At 40.5% G+C, this 17,000-nt stretch overlaps 1 protein-coding gene across 10 annotated transcripts in view; it reads left to right on the top strand.

Annotated features, from left to right (window-relative positions):
• prdm16 (PR domain containing 16) overlaps positions 1-17,000 on the top strand; it is a 172,306-nt gene that overhangs the window by 136,941 nt on the left and 18,365 nt on the right. For 8 of the 10 annotated variants that reach the window (XM_082519891.1, XM_082519890.1, XM_082519892.1 and 5 more), the window contains one exon: positions 12,149-12,289. In XM_082519891.1, the coding sequence (XP_082376017.1) occupies positions 12,149-12,289 (141 nt within the window). Of the gene's footprint in view, positions 1-12,148; positions 12,290-15,550; positions 16,005-17,000 lie in introns of those variants that run through there. The other 2 variants (XM_082519898.1, XM_082519899.1) reach the window with 2 other exon arrangements.

Genomic DNA, 17,000 nt, shown 5'->3' on the forward strand with positions numbered 1-17,000 from the left:
ACACTGGCTGCCCTGTTATCTCTTATCTGACAGAGAGGAGAGGGCTCATGTCAGCAGCTGCTCTTCCTTCTCATTTATCTCCTCATTTCTTCCTACCGTCCTTTTTTTCTATCTCCAAAACAGCCTGCTTGTTTAGAATTTTTTGTCACGTGTGGTTTGCGATAGCTTTTCATTTCTCCGATGGGTAGTCCATGTTCATTGTTGTTTAATCTTTTGATACATCTGTTCTTAGGAAGTAGAAAACTGTTATCTAGTGTTAAAGGTCAACATCTTCAAATTGCTTTTGTTTAACAAAATCTTTTTGTGACGGACAATTTTATTTTTATTTGTGTTTCCTGGAAACATCCCCTCAGTTATAAATAACTTCAAAGTCTCCCATTCTGGGCCCCATTTACTCCATGTGCCTCAATCACCCTAATGTGCCTGTTTAGGCATTAGGTTCTCTGAGGGGGGCCCATATCCATCCATCTCTTCCTCCATATATCCCATCATACATTAAAAGGCAGATAACTGACACACTGTTAATATTGTGTCTAACACGAACCAGATGACTGCAGGACCCTTCTGCACCACAGACCGCTGCCCGCAGCTGATTTGACCGTTTCCTTTTCTCTTGGGTTAAGGGATGAGCGTTCTTAATTAAAAGTTAGATATATGGGCCTCTGGGTGGAGATGCTCGAGCAGGATCCATTACCTGCACACTGGGGGCCCCGCCAGAAAAAGAGTTAGGGCGAAGGTTAAGATAGTGAGATGAGATATCAGGCACTGAGTCTGCTGGTGCTGCATCTTGGGTCAAAATCCAAATTAAGGGTTTGCAAAGAAAAGAAAGAAGTTGTTATAGTGCTTTGAGCATGAGGTGGTGGCTGCGGGTGCTAAAGCTAGCACAGAATTCAATGCAGGCCGAGAGGTGCTAACCGTGATCTCAATAGCCGTATTGTGTTCGCACTTGAACAGGAGCCAAAAAATCCTGTGAAATATCAGAGCAGAAAGAGGGAGAGAGACGTGTGGAAATGAAACAATGGTTTACACAAAAGTGAAATGGGTCTTTTCCTCTGTTTCTTGCCAGCAGGTCCAACACTCAGAGAGAGAACGCTTTATTGGCCTTCATGTCCTGGCTAGTCTCAGCCCCCAGTTTCGGGGAAAAAGAGGGGAGCACCGGGCTCTACATGTGTGTAACGTGACGTAGAAGCTAGTGTTGGACTGAGACACACACTCAAGCAGCCACACAGAGAGCGCTGACGAGAACACACACATTAAATCAGTCCGTGGCAGAGATGAGAATAGCCAGATATTCATCTAATCCTCTATGAGGAGAGCAACACGTCTCATAGCATCATTTATGCCTCAATGCCTACAGCTAATCCTAGTGGGCATTCTGTGCCTCACAACTGCCAGACACGGAAGTCGAGAGAGCATAAGTGCAGTGGGGTTTTTTCACTTTTCTTTCTCTTTTTTTTACAACAAGTAGGAAAAGAGCGGATTTTAAATATATTGGCAGAGGAAAGTGAATAAAGCTGCCTATCACTGGCTTGTTCTAGCAAATGTAAAATCTGTATTTTTTTGGCAAGTTAACCTCAGTTAATTTTATTCTTCTTTGCTTTTGTTTTTATTTTGTGCCTGAATGCAATTTGAAGTATTTTGCAATATAAAAATTCACAGCCTGAAGCCAGTGAGTTTATAAGTCAGAACTGCTTTTTTTTAAACTATAATTTGATAGTAATAATAAAGTTGTATCCACTCTTTTCACGTTTTCCTGTCATAGAAGCACATTTTTTTAAAATGATAAAACAAGGCTTTGCATTTTTATTTATATGGAGTAATGTGAAAAAGCTTTAGGTACCAAAAGTTGTTGGTTCAAAAATACATTTTTAATATCATATAAAATGCAGTGAGCAGAAAACTAAAGTTTGGTTGCTTTAAAACAGCAAAAGTTGACACATTTGGATTTGGACACAGAAAAATACATTTTCGTTAAGCTGACACATCTGCCCTTTCTTTCTTTTTTTCTTTAATTTGAAAAAGACGTTGGCTAAAAGTCGTTCTAGCAAAATGGAGTATTGTGTTATAGTGATGAGGCTTTTGTTTTTATTGAGTCATTTAATTGTAAATATTTGATTTTCAAGCAAATCTTTTAATCTCGGGTCATCAGACCGAGGAGTAAATCCTGGCCGTACACTAATGGTGAGAGAAGGAATTGGAGTCTGGTTGTTATAGAAAACCCAAAGTTAAGCTCAGATGGTTCCAATAAGGCCCAGGCCTGCAGCCACACAGGGGTTCTGCCACATGCTGTCCTGGCCAGCTGCTCTGAAATGCTTTTTTTTTTTTATTCTTTTCTGTGGAAGGGAGGGGGCACTAATATCTTGCACAATGCATTTTTGCTGATTTGGCCTCTCAAATTCAAGCTTCCTGCAGAAACCCAGGTGGACTATACGTGTTGACAACAGTGAGAAGGAGACAGCACAATGTGTCGCTGTCTGTCAATCTCTTGCTCTCTTTACCTTGAGCACCGTTTATTGTATCTTAGTGTTCGTGTTTCATCTTTTCTCAGCTGTCTGCCAACACATGATGTCACTACAGACAAGGACACAGCAACTTTCTACAATGCTGCATTAAAATGGCTTTCTCCCAAAAGTGAAATTTAAAGAAGATGGTTGGAGACATGTGATGTCTTCTGTTTTGTGTCAATCTGCTTTGCTGAGATTCAAGGAATGAGGTAGCAGATAGGACAAATGCTGATTTGAAACTGAACAGCAACTGAATAAAAAATTGGAGGGAGGAGGGGAAGAAATCTGTCGGTTCTTCTTGAAATTGTCTGGTTTGGATCACTAGGAGCACGATTACGAATGAATAGATTTATCAGTGTGTATCTGTATCTGTGTGGCTTTGGTCTCTGCTTCCATTTCCCCTTCATCATTCTCCACAGTGTTATATAAACAAATAGCGTGGAAGTTTCCTTTTGCTGCCCGTTATCAAAACCTCTTATTACTACCATCTGCTGAAAATCTCATCCAGAGCTTACCTTGGAAGGACTCCTTTATTTAGGTGTTAATAAATAATTGAGTGTTACAAGTTCTGCAAATGTGTCCTAAACAGCACTTCCCTATTTGTGTGCGCACAGTTCCAGGAATTGTCCCATTTTGTGTTTCGCTTCCGATGTCAGTCAATAGCATGGAGGTCAAGTTGTGCCAGTGTTGAATGCCAGTTTCCTCTCCTCATTATTATTTCTTATTATTCTTGGCATGGATGTATAAGATTTGACTGATTTAGTTACTTTCTTTTTTTGTTAAGGAAACTTTAAAAAAAATCACCATCGTTAAGAAGAATATGATCAACAATGCTTATACATATTATTTGCTTAAATATGGAGATCACTGTTCTCATTAATATTTGACCAATATTTTGGTTGTTTTTATTTTCGTTTTTTAAGATTACAAAGCACAAAAACATGTTTAAAGCTTTACGTTATGCTACTTTTTTGGTTGTTGTTTTTGTGGTGGTAATATGTCCTGATTTCTTATACTTCAAAGATGTTAATTAAGTTCAATTAATTAATTAATTTGTTGCAAAATTCACAAATGTCCTTGTTCTGGTGACAGAGGCAAAGATTTATAAGGATATTATGTATTTTCTATATTTTTGAGGTACAAGCATCCAGAGCATAACACTTAAAAGACAAATACAAATGAATGACACTTTAAAACATCTGTTATTCTAATTCTGTATATAAAATCTGAGACAAAGGCAACATTAGACATTGTAGTCAATAAACAACCACTTTGCTCAGTGTGTGTTCTTTCCAGCCACTAAACACATACTTTGCTCTTTCTTCCTTCCTCTTATTAAATATTTGGACAGACTTTGTGTTTTTCTTAAGCCTGTTAACAATTGTTGTAGCTGACTTTTAAACACTATAAACATTCTTTATTAAATGTATGATTTCTTTGACAGAGGCCACTATAAGAAAGCATTTCCTCAGTCTGGCTCTAACTGATTCAGTGTGTGCGCTCCTGTTTGTCACACACATAAGTCTAGTTGTTATCCTTCAAACACCGCCGACAAAGTGTGTGACCCTGATGCACCGTTCATATATTTCCCCATTTGTGGTGCACCTGTTTCTCTATAATGAGCCAATATATCTCCTCACTAATTGCCCTAAATACATATCATAAAGACCTGCCTATAAAAGGCTGTGCAACAGTAAAACAGGCATAGTGTGATGGGAACTTCTGTGCACCCACACGAGCGCATATACATATACGCTGGACATATCATATGACATAAAACACACGTGTACACGGGCAAAAAGTCACATACACCTGCATACATATGCAGGTATATATATATATATATATATATATATATATATATATATATATATATATATATATATATATATATATACACATATATATGTATACATGCATGCACATTTACACACAAGCACACACACTCATTCAGCCTTTAACAAGGGGCTGTAAATAACACAAAGCCATTTCATTAACAAGGTCCAGCCCGAAAACTCACTGCCCCTCTTCTCTTAAAAACATGCACACTTCCTGTTTTAAGTTACTCTAACATGGCAACTCTGCACATGGCAACCTGCTCATTCAAATAAGCTGCAGGGGTGAGCAGAGGGAGACAGTGGCATGATGCAAAACAAAAAAAAAATGCACTAAAGTTGCAGACGCATTATCACTGGCTTAACTCTTAAAAAGCTCCTATTCTCTTCCAGTTAGATATGTTGCCCATCAAAGTGTAAAACTAAATTTATTGGTTATGCATTTCATGATAAGTACTTGTTTGCGATTGACAGTCCAATAATGCAAAAATAAACAATGTCATAACTGCTGTAACTTTACAGTATGATAAAATGTGCCTCTGTAGTAGACGCAGAGTGAAGTTTTTTTGGCACAACTTCAGCTGCTTCCAAGGTGCACGGAGGAAAACGCCTAAAGACATCAAAACTCCAGCAACAGTTGCAGAATATAAAACAACTTTATTGCTAGACCAACATGTTTTGGTTTGTGGTCACTATGACCCTGATGAAGGCCACAAGCAGAAGCACACTGGTTTAAACTTAGTTCTATATAGTATAGATTAGTATGGTACAGTACAGTATAACTGATACAACTGATTCTTGAACCTCCTGATAATGTACTAATCCATATTTATCTGCTCTGTGTATATCTCTATCTCTATCTATCTATCGATCCCTCTCTCTCTCTCTATATATATATATATATACATATATATATATATATATATATATATATATATATATATATATATATATATATATATATATATATTAGTCATTAGATTACATTAGGTAATATTTACATATATATTGAGCTATTGTAAAGAGCCAAACAAGAAACTGAAAAAGATTTGACGTCACCGTGATCAGACCAGTGTTGGGGACACTGGGACTTTTTTTTTTAATGGCATGTTTTAAATGTCGCACATGCAGACTTACCACAAATGATAGCTGTGTGACGGTGATTGTAGAGACGCTGATTTAATAGGAGCAAGTCGGTTCATTAGTGAGCAGGTCCACATTCTGACACTCAAAATGCAAGCAGACACACACGCTCGCACTCTCACTCACACTACAACCCAGATGGCTTTTACAAGGCCCCAGGCCCTCTCTGGCCTGCCCGCCTAGTTTTTAATTATGTCGATGGCCGCCCTGGCCAGATAAAATGGGTCACATTTAACAAGCCTTCACTCACCTTCACACACACACACATACTGGCACACACTGCCACACCTCACATGCATGCATTTTACTAGTGATACAGCTAAAGCTCGCACAAAATACAGAAACGCACTTTTTTCAGTGGCATTCACCTGTGCCTTTGACAGAGACAAACTCTAAAGATGTGATATTCAGCGTGGCCTCTTACCTCAATAAAATGTGTGTACTCCGTGCAAGCCTGAGTGTGTATGTGTGTGTGGATTTACAGCCTGTTTCCTTTTTAGCTGTCATTAGGCTGCCAGACATGGCTACACAGGTGTACGATTACCAGCATCAGTAATAAGCCTTACAGACACTCACACACACACACACACACTTAGACATTCACTCTATATTTAAAGGTCCAATCTATACTCACAGCAGGGCTCCTTCTGATGAAATACTCTGCCACTGACTCTCTTTGTTTGGACTCACCGATTTCAAGGTTTTATTGCTAAGTTATTGAACATGTGTTTTAATGCATTTATGGGTTTTGAAGAAAACATTTAAATAATGTTCGAATGTCACTGCAGTTAGTAGCTATACCAGCTCATTCGTGGCCCGTCTGTTTATTTGTTACATTTTTTTTTCTCAGCACAAGTGAATTGGTGTTTGTTTGTTTGTTTGTTTAAGAACAGCGTGTGCATGAAAAGACAGGAAAGATGAGGCGCTGTGGTTCTGACAGATTAGGAGAAAAAGGAAAATGTGTGGTGTAGAGATGTGGAAGGCTGAAATCAATTTGTGCTGTTTGGACATAATCTCTGGCCTGACTATTTTTTTCTGGTTAAGAGGAATGAGTCATGCTTGACAAATACTGTCAACTTCATTGATCATGTTATTTCAGAGGCGTGCTGAAAAGAGCGCATTTCTCTGGTTGGTTACAGTGCTTGGTGAAAATATCATTTTGAGCTAACTGACTTAGTTTTTTTTTTAATTTCTTGTTATTTCTAATTTATCAATTTATCATTTTTAAGCATTTGATTTCATATAATTACTGTTATTTTTTTATTGGATCAAAATGCAGTCAGTAAGAGTTTGTGTGAGAAATGATGACAGTGTTCCTGATTGTTTTCTATGTTTTATATTATAAAAAAATAAGAAATTTGTAAACATTGTTGTTAAAAAGAACAGACAAGTGTATAAATGTGACAAAGGTGACACAAATAAAGAAGTAATAGTTGTTTTTTTTAAATAATTTTTTATGACGAGGAACATTGATTTATTTTGTTTACAACGTTTATTTGGGTACTAATAAATATTTCAACTCCCACGCTAACACATCAACAAATTTAGCGTTCCAATTTTACAGATATTATAAATAGTAACTTGAAATGCAATCACAGCTATATATTTTTTTCATCACACCTCTTCATTTCCTCCTTCTCTTCTGTTTTGTTTTTCCACTTCCCTCACAGATCATCCTTACCCAGCTTAAGTCCACTGAAGTTTAATAAAATATGAAAAATTTCTTTTATTCCTTCCAGTCTTCTTTCTTCAGCGTAAGACGGTGCTCACTGGCAGGACCTCCTCCTGTGTCTCTCCACTTCTTACGTCCGCACACATAAACATGCACACAAATATGGACAGACACACTCTTTTAGATCACTGAGTGATGTAGCATGGTAGGTTCTTCTCCGTAGGCCCCCATCCATCACACACACACACACACACACAGTCACACACACCCACATAAGAATGAGCACAAACACACTGGAAGCTGTCATGATCTGTACTCTATCAACCACTTTATTAGCCTGCCAGTCTGTGCGTGTGTGTGTGTTTGTGTGCATGTTAAGAGGCCTCCCAACTGGAAACAGACCCAGAAAGGATACACACCCAACACACACACTTCTTTATTTCTTGTTAGTCTTCCTGCACCTTAATTTGTAACACCTCTAACAACCAGCTCCGCAGCCCACTTCACAGCCACTCAATCTGTCACTGCTCAGTTTCTATGACTGTCCTTTTTCTCAGGGTGAAACAGAGTGTATTAATGTGTGTGTTCATATGTAATTCTTTCTCTTTATACCACTTCTATTATCTACATCCACCATGGCCTTGTTTATATATTTAAAAATACATGTACAGCTGTAGAGAAGGAAGTTTTATTTCTACTTTGCGCTTGTTTTCACGCCAGGCTGCCCCCTGCCTCCTTTAAGTTGAACTGCACCCAATCCTCCATACCTTTCTTTTTCTTCGTTTATCTCTCTATCCTTCTTTTCTCTATATTTTCACACAAATCCAATCTAGATCGAGGAAGATCGATACTTAAAAAGAATCTGCTCCTTGTTCTTTCTTTTTCCTCCTTGAAACAATGTTTTTTCCATTTGTTGGCAACCTCCCCAGGACATTAGCAGATGAACCAGGAGAAAGTCTGCCATTCTCTACATGTTTAGAGTGCTTATTTCCATTTCCCAGAGCCAGAAAAACTTTCGATTCAAAGAAATCTTTCAGCTAACTTTTTTTTGAAAAAGATCCTGCTTAACTGCCTGGTTCCTTCTTTAATACCGGAACCAATGTGTTAGTTTTGTTGGTCTGAAAAATGGCAAATCAGTATGGCTCGCTCATCTCCTATCCTCCAAAAACCTTGAAACAAAAACAAACGTTTCTCTATTTTCTTTGGTCCTCTACCACACGTGTATACAAATGCATGCAAACAAGGGTGTGTTCACACGTTGAACACCACATCAGTGTGCAACGGAGCACTAAGATCACACTTTGTAAAAATATTCCCTCAGAGACACACAATAACCCAGGAGTTATGTCTCACATGCTTCTATCTCAAGCTCACATCAAAATCACAATCACCACTGCACTCCGAGCTGCCATTTCCATTTTCTGTCCTTCGTCAAACAGAAAATAATATATACCTTGTCACCAACGTCTACCCGTACAAGCAACTTTCCGCCACTAATTCAGCCCAGTGCAGCACACACATCCGTCAGATATAACTGGCGGAGGAGAGGGCATGCCGAGACAGCCATTAAAGGTTCCTAGCTGTCAAAGGTTCCCCTTTGTGTTGTGAGGAGAGGTATAAGTGTCGTGCTCTTATCAGAGCTTCCTGTGGAGTTTGCTCTGCATCCTGTCCACTTAGAGCTGCTTCTCTTTCAGTGAAGTCTCATTGTGTCTCTGTGCACATGAATGTGTTGGTGTGTGTCTGTGTGTGCATGCTGTCAAGTGAGTCATTTTGTAATACTGTTCATAGTATAGGTCAAGTTCTGAAATTGCTTTTCTTAAAATGTTTTCAGTGAGAGTAGTGCAGTATATCAGTGATGTAGAAGTAAATGAATGTGTGAACAAACATACTAGGTAAGATGGATCTTTGTCTTTTAAAAATACATTATTGTATGAATACAACTTCCACAATCTCAGTGATTAAATATAATTACAAAATCTACAAATACCAAAGCAATAAATAGATGGTTTTACAATAAACCGGTTAATTGTGTATGATCTTTGGTAAAAGATCGAAGGATATTCAAGAGAATCTTTAAGAGGTTGAGATCAAAATAATTTACCAGCTCATTCTCCTTTTGAACAAATGAGAAGAACTGAAAACTGAGTGATAAGATTAAGGCACAGCTACCATACATTCAGCGGAGATGGGTTTGGTAATATAAAGACTTTTTCTGATATCATTACACCTACAGTGTCTGCATTCTAATCACTGAGAGAAGCTTTGGGGAAATCTTTGAGTAGCCGAGTTTTTTTTTCGCTCGCTTTGTTTGGTTGAAATTTGTTCACACGTGGAGTTGATGATTTCCAGCCGGGTCCTCCTCCTCCTCCTCCTCCTCCATGTTACATGTGGATGGAGGAGGTTGAATGGGTGAAAAAAGGTAAAGGTAAATAAACAAACAATCAGCCGCAAGCTTGTTCTGGCTCTCCTTCTCTGTTGCCCCTCATTTGAAGCCTTATAAATCAGGCCTCCACCCCGAGACAGGGTGTTAGCAGGCCTCCCAGACTACACACATACAGGAACACACACAGGTCTGCTGCTCATTAAATCCACGATCAGATCTGTGTGTGTGTGAGAGAGAGAGAGAGTGATGTAGTAGAGTGTGTGTGTGGGGGGGGAACGACAAAATGAGAGGGTATGAATACAACTATGCCCAACATGTAAATGGTAAATGGCCTGTATTTATATAGCGCTTTACTAGTCCCTAAGGACCCCAAAGCGCTTTACATATCCAGTCATCCACCCATTCACACACTGGTGATGGCAAGCTACATTGTAGCCACAGCCACCCTGGGGCGCACTGACAGAGGCGAGGCTGCCAGACACTGGCGCCACCGGGCCCTCTGACCACCACCAGTAGGCAACGGGTGAAGTGTTTTGCCCAAGGACACAACGACCGAGACTGTCCAAGCCGGGGCTCGAACCGGCAACCTTCCGATTACAAGGCAAACGCCCAACTCTTGAGCCACGATCGCCCCTGCCAATGTAGACATTGCAGTGTTCACATGTGCCCAAAAAGAAACTAATAACCGCACACACTCTACACCTGGATCACAGCTTTTCTCCATGTGTTCATAAAACACCTAAGATACCTGTTGCAGCTACCTTGTAATCTCATGACAAGTGCACTTTGATTCCACCAGCAGCAGAAAATATATTGGGTGGAAGACTAGGTGTGTGTGTGTGTGTGTGTGTGTGTGTGTGTGTGTGTGTGTGTGTGTGTGTGTGTGTGTGTGTGAGCATGTCACTGACTGCTTTCACACACAAAATGAAGGCCTTGCCTTTGTCAGGCCAAGTGCTTGGACTTTAAAGTGCACAGTGAGGAGACAGTAGCTGTAGATCTGAGGAGCATGAGGAATAGAGAAGATTTTTTCATTGGCTTGTTCAGTTGACATGATTATGTATATATATATAGGGCTTTTGAATATCTGAGAATGCATAGAAGCAACCGATTTGCAGTAAACTGTCTCTTTCCACACTCTTACAAACACACAACACACAACCAGCAGCTGCAGCTTTCGTTCTAGCCTCGCTGAACGGCGTTTTCAAACACCTTTAGGTTTTAATATGTATTTTCAGCCAAGGCGCTAACAGGCATCATTGTTCTAAAGAAGGCGCAGTTACTGTAGTTACTTCGGTAAACTCACACCTTGGCTTGAAAGTAGCACGGCAATGCTGTTACATGAAGCTGTTGCCTTAGCCGTGCATACGTGCATTCGCCTAAAACAGTTGCCGTATTTGTACAAGCACGCACATCACATGGCGTTTCTTCCACACCTCCATCCAGACCCTTTACATATTTACTCACCAGACTTGGCACCTGCACCCCCGCCCACAAAAATACACCTTCCGCGTGCATTCAACAACAAGAACATAGGCCTTCACACTTTACGAGCTGGAGGGGAAAAAACATGAGCATGGCTTTAGAAAAGCAGGCAGTTAGAGAAGTTCGCGAACCTTGCACATCTAAAAATGTCAGAGGGTTTGTTGGTTCTTCTCCATCACACCTCGATTTCCTTCAGCAGGCATTTGACTGTGATTAAAAGTGCACCGTGTCATACTAGAAGTCAGGGCTGAACTCAAGCCAGGCTGATTGGTGGTTGTAATTAGAGGAGTTGCTCAGTCTCAGGCCAGGTCTTCCTGGAGGATTCACACAGGCTCAGTATCACATCAGCTATGTGGAGAAGAGCCCGGTAGTTTCTGCCAGCTCCAGATTTCCCAGAACCGACCAACTTCACCAAGCAAACACAAATTTCCACCACCAAAGATTCCTGCAATTTCTGGTTCTGTTTCATATATGTGCAAATTTCTGTCTAATATAAAAAGAAATGAGAGTTTTATTGCAAAATTGCTGTCTTTCCAAAATTGTCATTATTTTGCATTTTACTTCAGGAATCAGTTTAGATTGGGAGCCTTTATTTCTCATTGCTATAAAGCTATAAAGCTATAAAGCATGGTTAGTCGCTCCTGGTTTTCCCCCTCACTCTTCACTTCACAATGAGCCCCTCTTCTGTTCTTCTGCTCCTCCTCTTCCTGCTCCACCACTACCTCCATCCTCCTTCATTCTCTGTGAAAGCAGGTAACATGAAACCCACTCTTGGAGTCTCAAGGGTCTGCAGGGGTTACAAAGGGTGATCAATATGTGCCAGGGAAAGTCTTTAGACAAGTAAAAGACACCGCCGTTTGTGTACTCCCTCCTCTTTTCCCTCTTTCCTCTTCTTGTTGTTGGGATTGACAAGGTGAGATGGCCCTAACACCCACTGACATGTTAGCTCTGTGTACCTTAAAGTTAAATGACATCAAACCCTTGGCCCACACACAAATATTTAATCCATGTAAACACACCAACTGCATAACTACACTAAAAATCACTTAAATTATATCAAGTCAATTGAATAGTCGTTGAAAAAGTCTGTTTTTTATTTTTTAATATCTAACCTGTTGCTTTTCAACAGATGGTGGATGACATGGGCAACGTGAAGTTTGCACTGGACACGGGACCAGATGCCGCCGGCAACAGCTGGCTCAAATACGTCCGCTCTGCCCCGTCATTTGAGGAGCAGAACCTCGCCGCCTGTCATCTCACAGGAGACCAGGTGAGTGCCATGACAACATTGTCCAAGTTGAATCCGTAGTCCAGATACGAAGGAAGTCGCACCACACTGTCAGAAATAGGCCGAGATGAGTGGGGGGCGGCAGTTATTCCTTCCCGTCTACTAAGAGTAAATGCTGGCTTGATGTGTGTGAATGAGTGTTTTTGTGTGTGTGCGCTGGAGAAACGTGTGTGCTAGTAATGACCAAGGAATGGCTCCATTGTGTGTCTGTGGCTGGGATGGTTGCCAGTGCTGTTAAGAACTGACCCATGTAAAGAGGCTGAGGAATAGTCTGACACTCCTGAGTCCCATAATAACCGTTATCCAAAGCGCAGTCTTCTTCTGTGGCGGCAGCAGTTTCTCTTTTTGCTTCTTATCACCCAAACACCCCCACCCACCACCCCCTTCTCGCTTTCTCTTTCTCTCTCAGACCTAAGCGAGCTGTATCGGATCCTTTTGGAAAGATGCCCAGCCATTGCCTATAAAACCCCAACTGCTTAACTAGGCCCTAACCCTAACCCCATGCAATGTGTGTACCACAACTTACACTGCTGCAACGTATTAGCATAATTCTCCATTTTTGTTTATAACACAGAGACAGTTTTTCTTTTTCTTTTTGCTACATTTTGCTCTGCTGACTCTTGTCCCAGTTTCTGCAAATTAAATACTGGTGCTGTTATTTAATACGCATTTCACTGTCAATTCAATCTGCTTCCAAAGAAGAACCGAGGATGGGAATCTTAAGTGAGATGACACCAGAAGCTAAGCAGCATGACAGTAGCCAGATCCGCCCGTATGATTCGTCTGCGTGTTTCCACATTCTTGTCACTCCGCTCTCATTTGTTTTCTAATCCCTGCCTACGCGGCCCTTCCTGACTCCGTCTCCAGCCGCCTGTTTCTTGCCGACTCTGTCTCCTTTCTCTATCCTGGTGTCTTGATCTGCCACCTGTCACCCTGTCACACCAAGGGGACAGGCTGGTGTGTCCATTTAAGCTTCAGACATTAAGTCTGACCGATAGAGAGAAAGGGGGCTTGGTACCAGGCGTAAGAGACTGAACGCACGGGGGCCTCCGAGATTGACAAGCACCAATTGGCTGGCAACACCAGCCCGCCTAATCCTTTTAAGATTTTCACATCAGTGCCCCCTGCCACTGCCACACAATGTCAAAGAAAGAATCAGGGCACCAGAGAAAATTGTGGAGAATTATCGGACCACGAAAAGGCCACGTGCACGATTGCTTTTTGATGTGTTTTGCAGTTGTTTGTACTTAGCGAACGGCTTTTGCTTTTGTTTGCTTGCCCAGTTGTTTGGTGTAGTGGCTCGCAGGTATGACCCTATCATTTATTTACAAACACAACACAAACACACACACTCACACACACACTTATGTGCAGCCACTCAGTGCTAAAATGTATAATTTAAGAGACCATTCACTGATTTTTCTTTTTTCTTTCTGTCTTTTTTTATAACTGCATGCACAATACATGAGTTTATGGAAATATGTGCACACTAGGCAAATTCAAATGCAGGCAGTAACCTTTTAAAGAGCAAGAGGAGAAGTTATGGGGTTGTTTGTCATTAATGATGCAAGATGAACAAATGTGTGCATGACTGATCATAATTCAGACATTTGTGGCCGTGCATTAATTTGGCATTGTTTTTATAGATTTGTCTCCATTCTGTCAGGTGATTCCACGAGTTTCATTCAAAGTATTGTGGATTTCTTATTTTTTCTTATTTTTTCATTCGGATTGAATGTGGCTCTCTGTGTAAGCATCTACAGACAACTGTATCAATTACATTCTTCTCAGTTAAAATCCATCCAAAATGTGTGCCTCTGTGTGTACGTGCACCTAAGTGAGATTGTTCTCATTCATTTATAACCCCAAACAATTGGTCAAAATGGGTTTGCAAGTGTGCCCATTCACTTTTTCGAAGGCCAAGTTGCACTGAGAGGTGGAAACAGCTGAGAGAGCTATGAGTGGCATGTGAGATGGGTGGGTAGCTGATGGGGGGTTTAAGGAAAAGATGAACCTTGTCCACCTTCTTGTCAACTTTTCATCTTTTGTGTTTTGGAGTGAAGCCCTTTCCAGTGCTGTTTGATCTGCCCTTCTACCCCTGGACGGATCCATCAATTCGTAGAGACAAGCGTGCATGTGCAAGTGTGTGTGTGTGTGTGTGTGTGTGTCTGTGTGTGTGTGTGTGTGTGTGTGTGTGTGTGTGTGTGTATTAGGCCACAGTAGGGGATTGTTGTGGACCCCTATGGCTGGCATTGATCGATGAGGCATCTGTCTGCTGAACACTGGACAGAGATGGGAAGAGGTCAAGACAAGTCTATGTGATCAGACCTTACTGTAGGACACACACACATACAGAGAGGGAGAGAGAGAAAGAGAGACCGAGTAAGAGAAAAGGCAAAAGAAATATTCAAATTAGACATCCAAATATTAATTAAGAATGTAATTAAACCCTCTTAATTATTAACTGACTTGTATTCTTTGAAAGGAAAAAAGTGTAATATTTTCTGATAATGTTGCAATTAATAATCTTGACATAAAACCGGGAAGATGTGTCATTAATATCATAAATTAAACTACACATAAAAGGGCTGCAACATAAATTAAGCATAAAAAATAGAAATTAAAAAAAGGACTTTTAGGGATATTGCGACGCTGTTCATTGTTTTTTACCTCAGTGCCCACACTCGTGTCTGAACGGGTTTTATTTGTTTTGTTTACCCGCTGTAAATACGATTTAATAAATATTTGAAAAATAATTCAGTAGCAATATCCGTAATCGATATATTTTTTTCGTCAAAATAACTTTACGACGTCACACAAGCCTCATAAAAATCGAAATTCTATTTTTTTTATGTTTTATTAAAATGCGATCTTAAACCATTCAACTCTGTCAAATTTTCTTTTCTTCAACAATTCTTCTTTTTTTCTTTTAGATTAAAAAAAATCTAAGAGGCAATGAGATTATGCTCAGACCACAAAAGTGAAGCACGAAGCAAAACTTAAACTAAGAAAATAAATAAATAAATAAAAAGGCCTGCTGTGTGTCTATGTGTCTATTTGCTTGTTTAAGCATGTGTTCGGCCTATAGTGTGTGTGCCTGTGTGTGTTTGTGTGTTAGAGTGACCGACAGAATGACTGCTTTATCTATTATTTACATCAATAGTAGATTTATCAAGCGGCCAAAGCGGCGGCTGGGATCGGAGATGCGGGGAGGGGTCTGTGCCGCAGATCCCTCAATCCTTTTGGCTGGAGATAAGACGAGGAGGAGTGGCCGACGGGTAACCGAGAGAGCACTAAGGGGCAACAGGGAATCACTAATGAGAGAGAGAGAGAGTCAGAAAGAGAGAGAGAGAGAGAGAGAGAGAGAGAGAGAGAGAGAGAGAGAGAAGAGTGAGGGAGAGACTCATCATCATCATCAAAGACGCGCTCACTGACTAGATTAGAGAGTAACCCAGGAGAGGAGCGTCAGGCTTCATCCAACCAAACGGAGCGATCACCGACCGTCTGCAGCTCTTCCCGACCGACCCGCGACCCCTTCTCCCCGGCCTTGTGCGCTCTAGCGCCCCGGTCCATCTCGGGCAGACCTACTATGGGTTGTGTCGCCAACTCCACCGGGACTGAAGTGCTACTGCAGCTGGAGGCTCTCCGCAGCGCCGCGCAACTTTCTCAACTGTTCCGTCTCACGGAGAAAAGAAAGGTCAGGTCGAAAAAGCATAGAGAGACAGTAGCCTATTTGTGGTAAATATAATACGCTGTAATAATAATAATAATAATAATAATATTAATAATAATAATAATAATAATAATGCGTGTAGTTTTCGTTGATTTTAGGCCTTTGCTCTTTGTCTCCTCTCTCTCATCTGACGAGCGCTAAGTCTTAAAAGTTACTTTCCCAGCCTCTCTGTATGTTTGTGTGTGTATGTGTGAAAGAGTGCTTCTGTCCGTCTTGTTGTGGTGACAGTGTACAGCTGGTGCAGAGCGCCCCCATGCGTTCACAGATCACGCCTGAAGTTGTTTGCGCTGTGTCATAATAATTGGGATGCACAGAGCTGCAACATGTAAAGAAGTGCCATTTAAAGATGATTATTTTAAAAAAAAGAACTTTGAATGTTATTTATCATCTTTATAATTTATTTATTTCTTTATTTGTATTTTGTGAATCGAGATTTAAGCTCAGCTTGGTTTCCTGTACTGTTGGTTTAGGCCTCGGCTCTGACTTACCTTTAAATACTTCAACTTGAATCCGATTTCTGTTGTATTGAACGAAAACTGGGAAAAAATGAAACCCAAGTGTCCAGCAGTAAATTATGTCCGAGCAAACTTGTCAAATGACCTCAATAAAGTGATTTGTCGCGTGCAGTTAAAGACCCGACATTTCCCGGTTTGCTGCAGCTGTAAAACAAAAACGCACGACAGAAGCGGGGCTGTTTATTTTTGCTATGACATTTTTTTTGTAACAAATGCGTTTGTCTGGATTTCTTATATAATTCTTTCGGGTGTTTATTTATTTTTTAACAAGAGTGCAGATCACGTTTCCATCTGTAACAGAAACCAACATTTACGTATTTCCGTTCGTTTTATTTCACAAAGTTCGGGTAAATTTGCAATTAAACAAACAGCTGATTGTGTTGTGAAATAAAAGGAGGGGGGGGGGGGTTATGTTAGTAAAATGAATTGTTTAATGTTGTGAACA

Source organism: Aulonocara stuartgranti (genome assembly GCF_965226115.1).
Source record: "Aulonocara stuartgranti genome assembly, chromosome: 20".
Lineage (NCBI taxonomy): Eukaryota > Metazoa > Chordata > Actinopteri > Cichliformes > Cichlidae > Aulonocara > Aulonocara stuartgranti.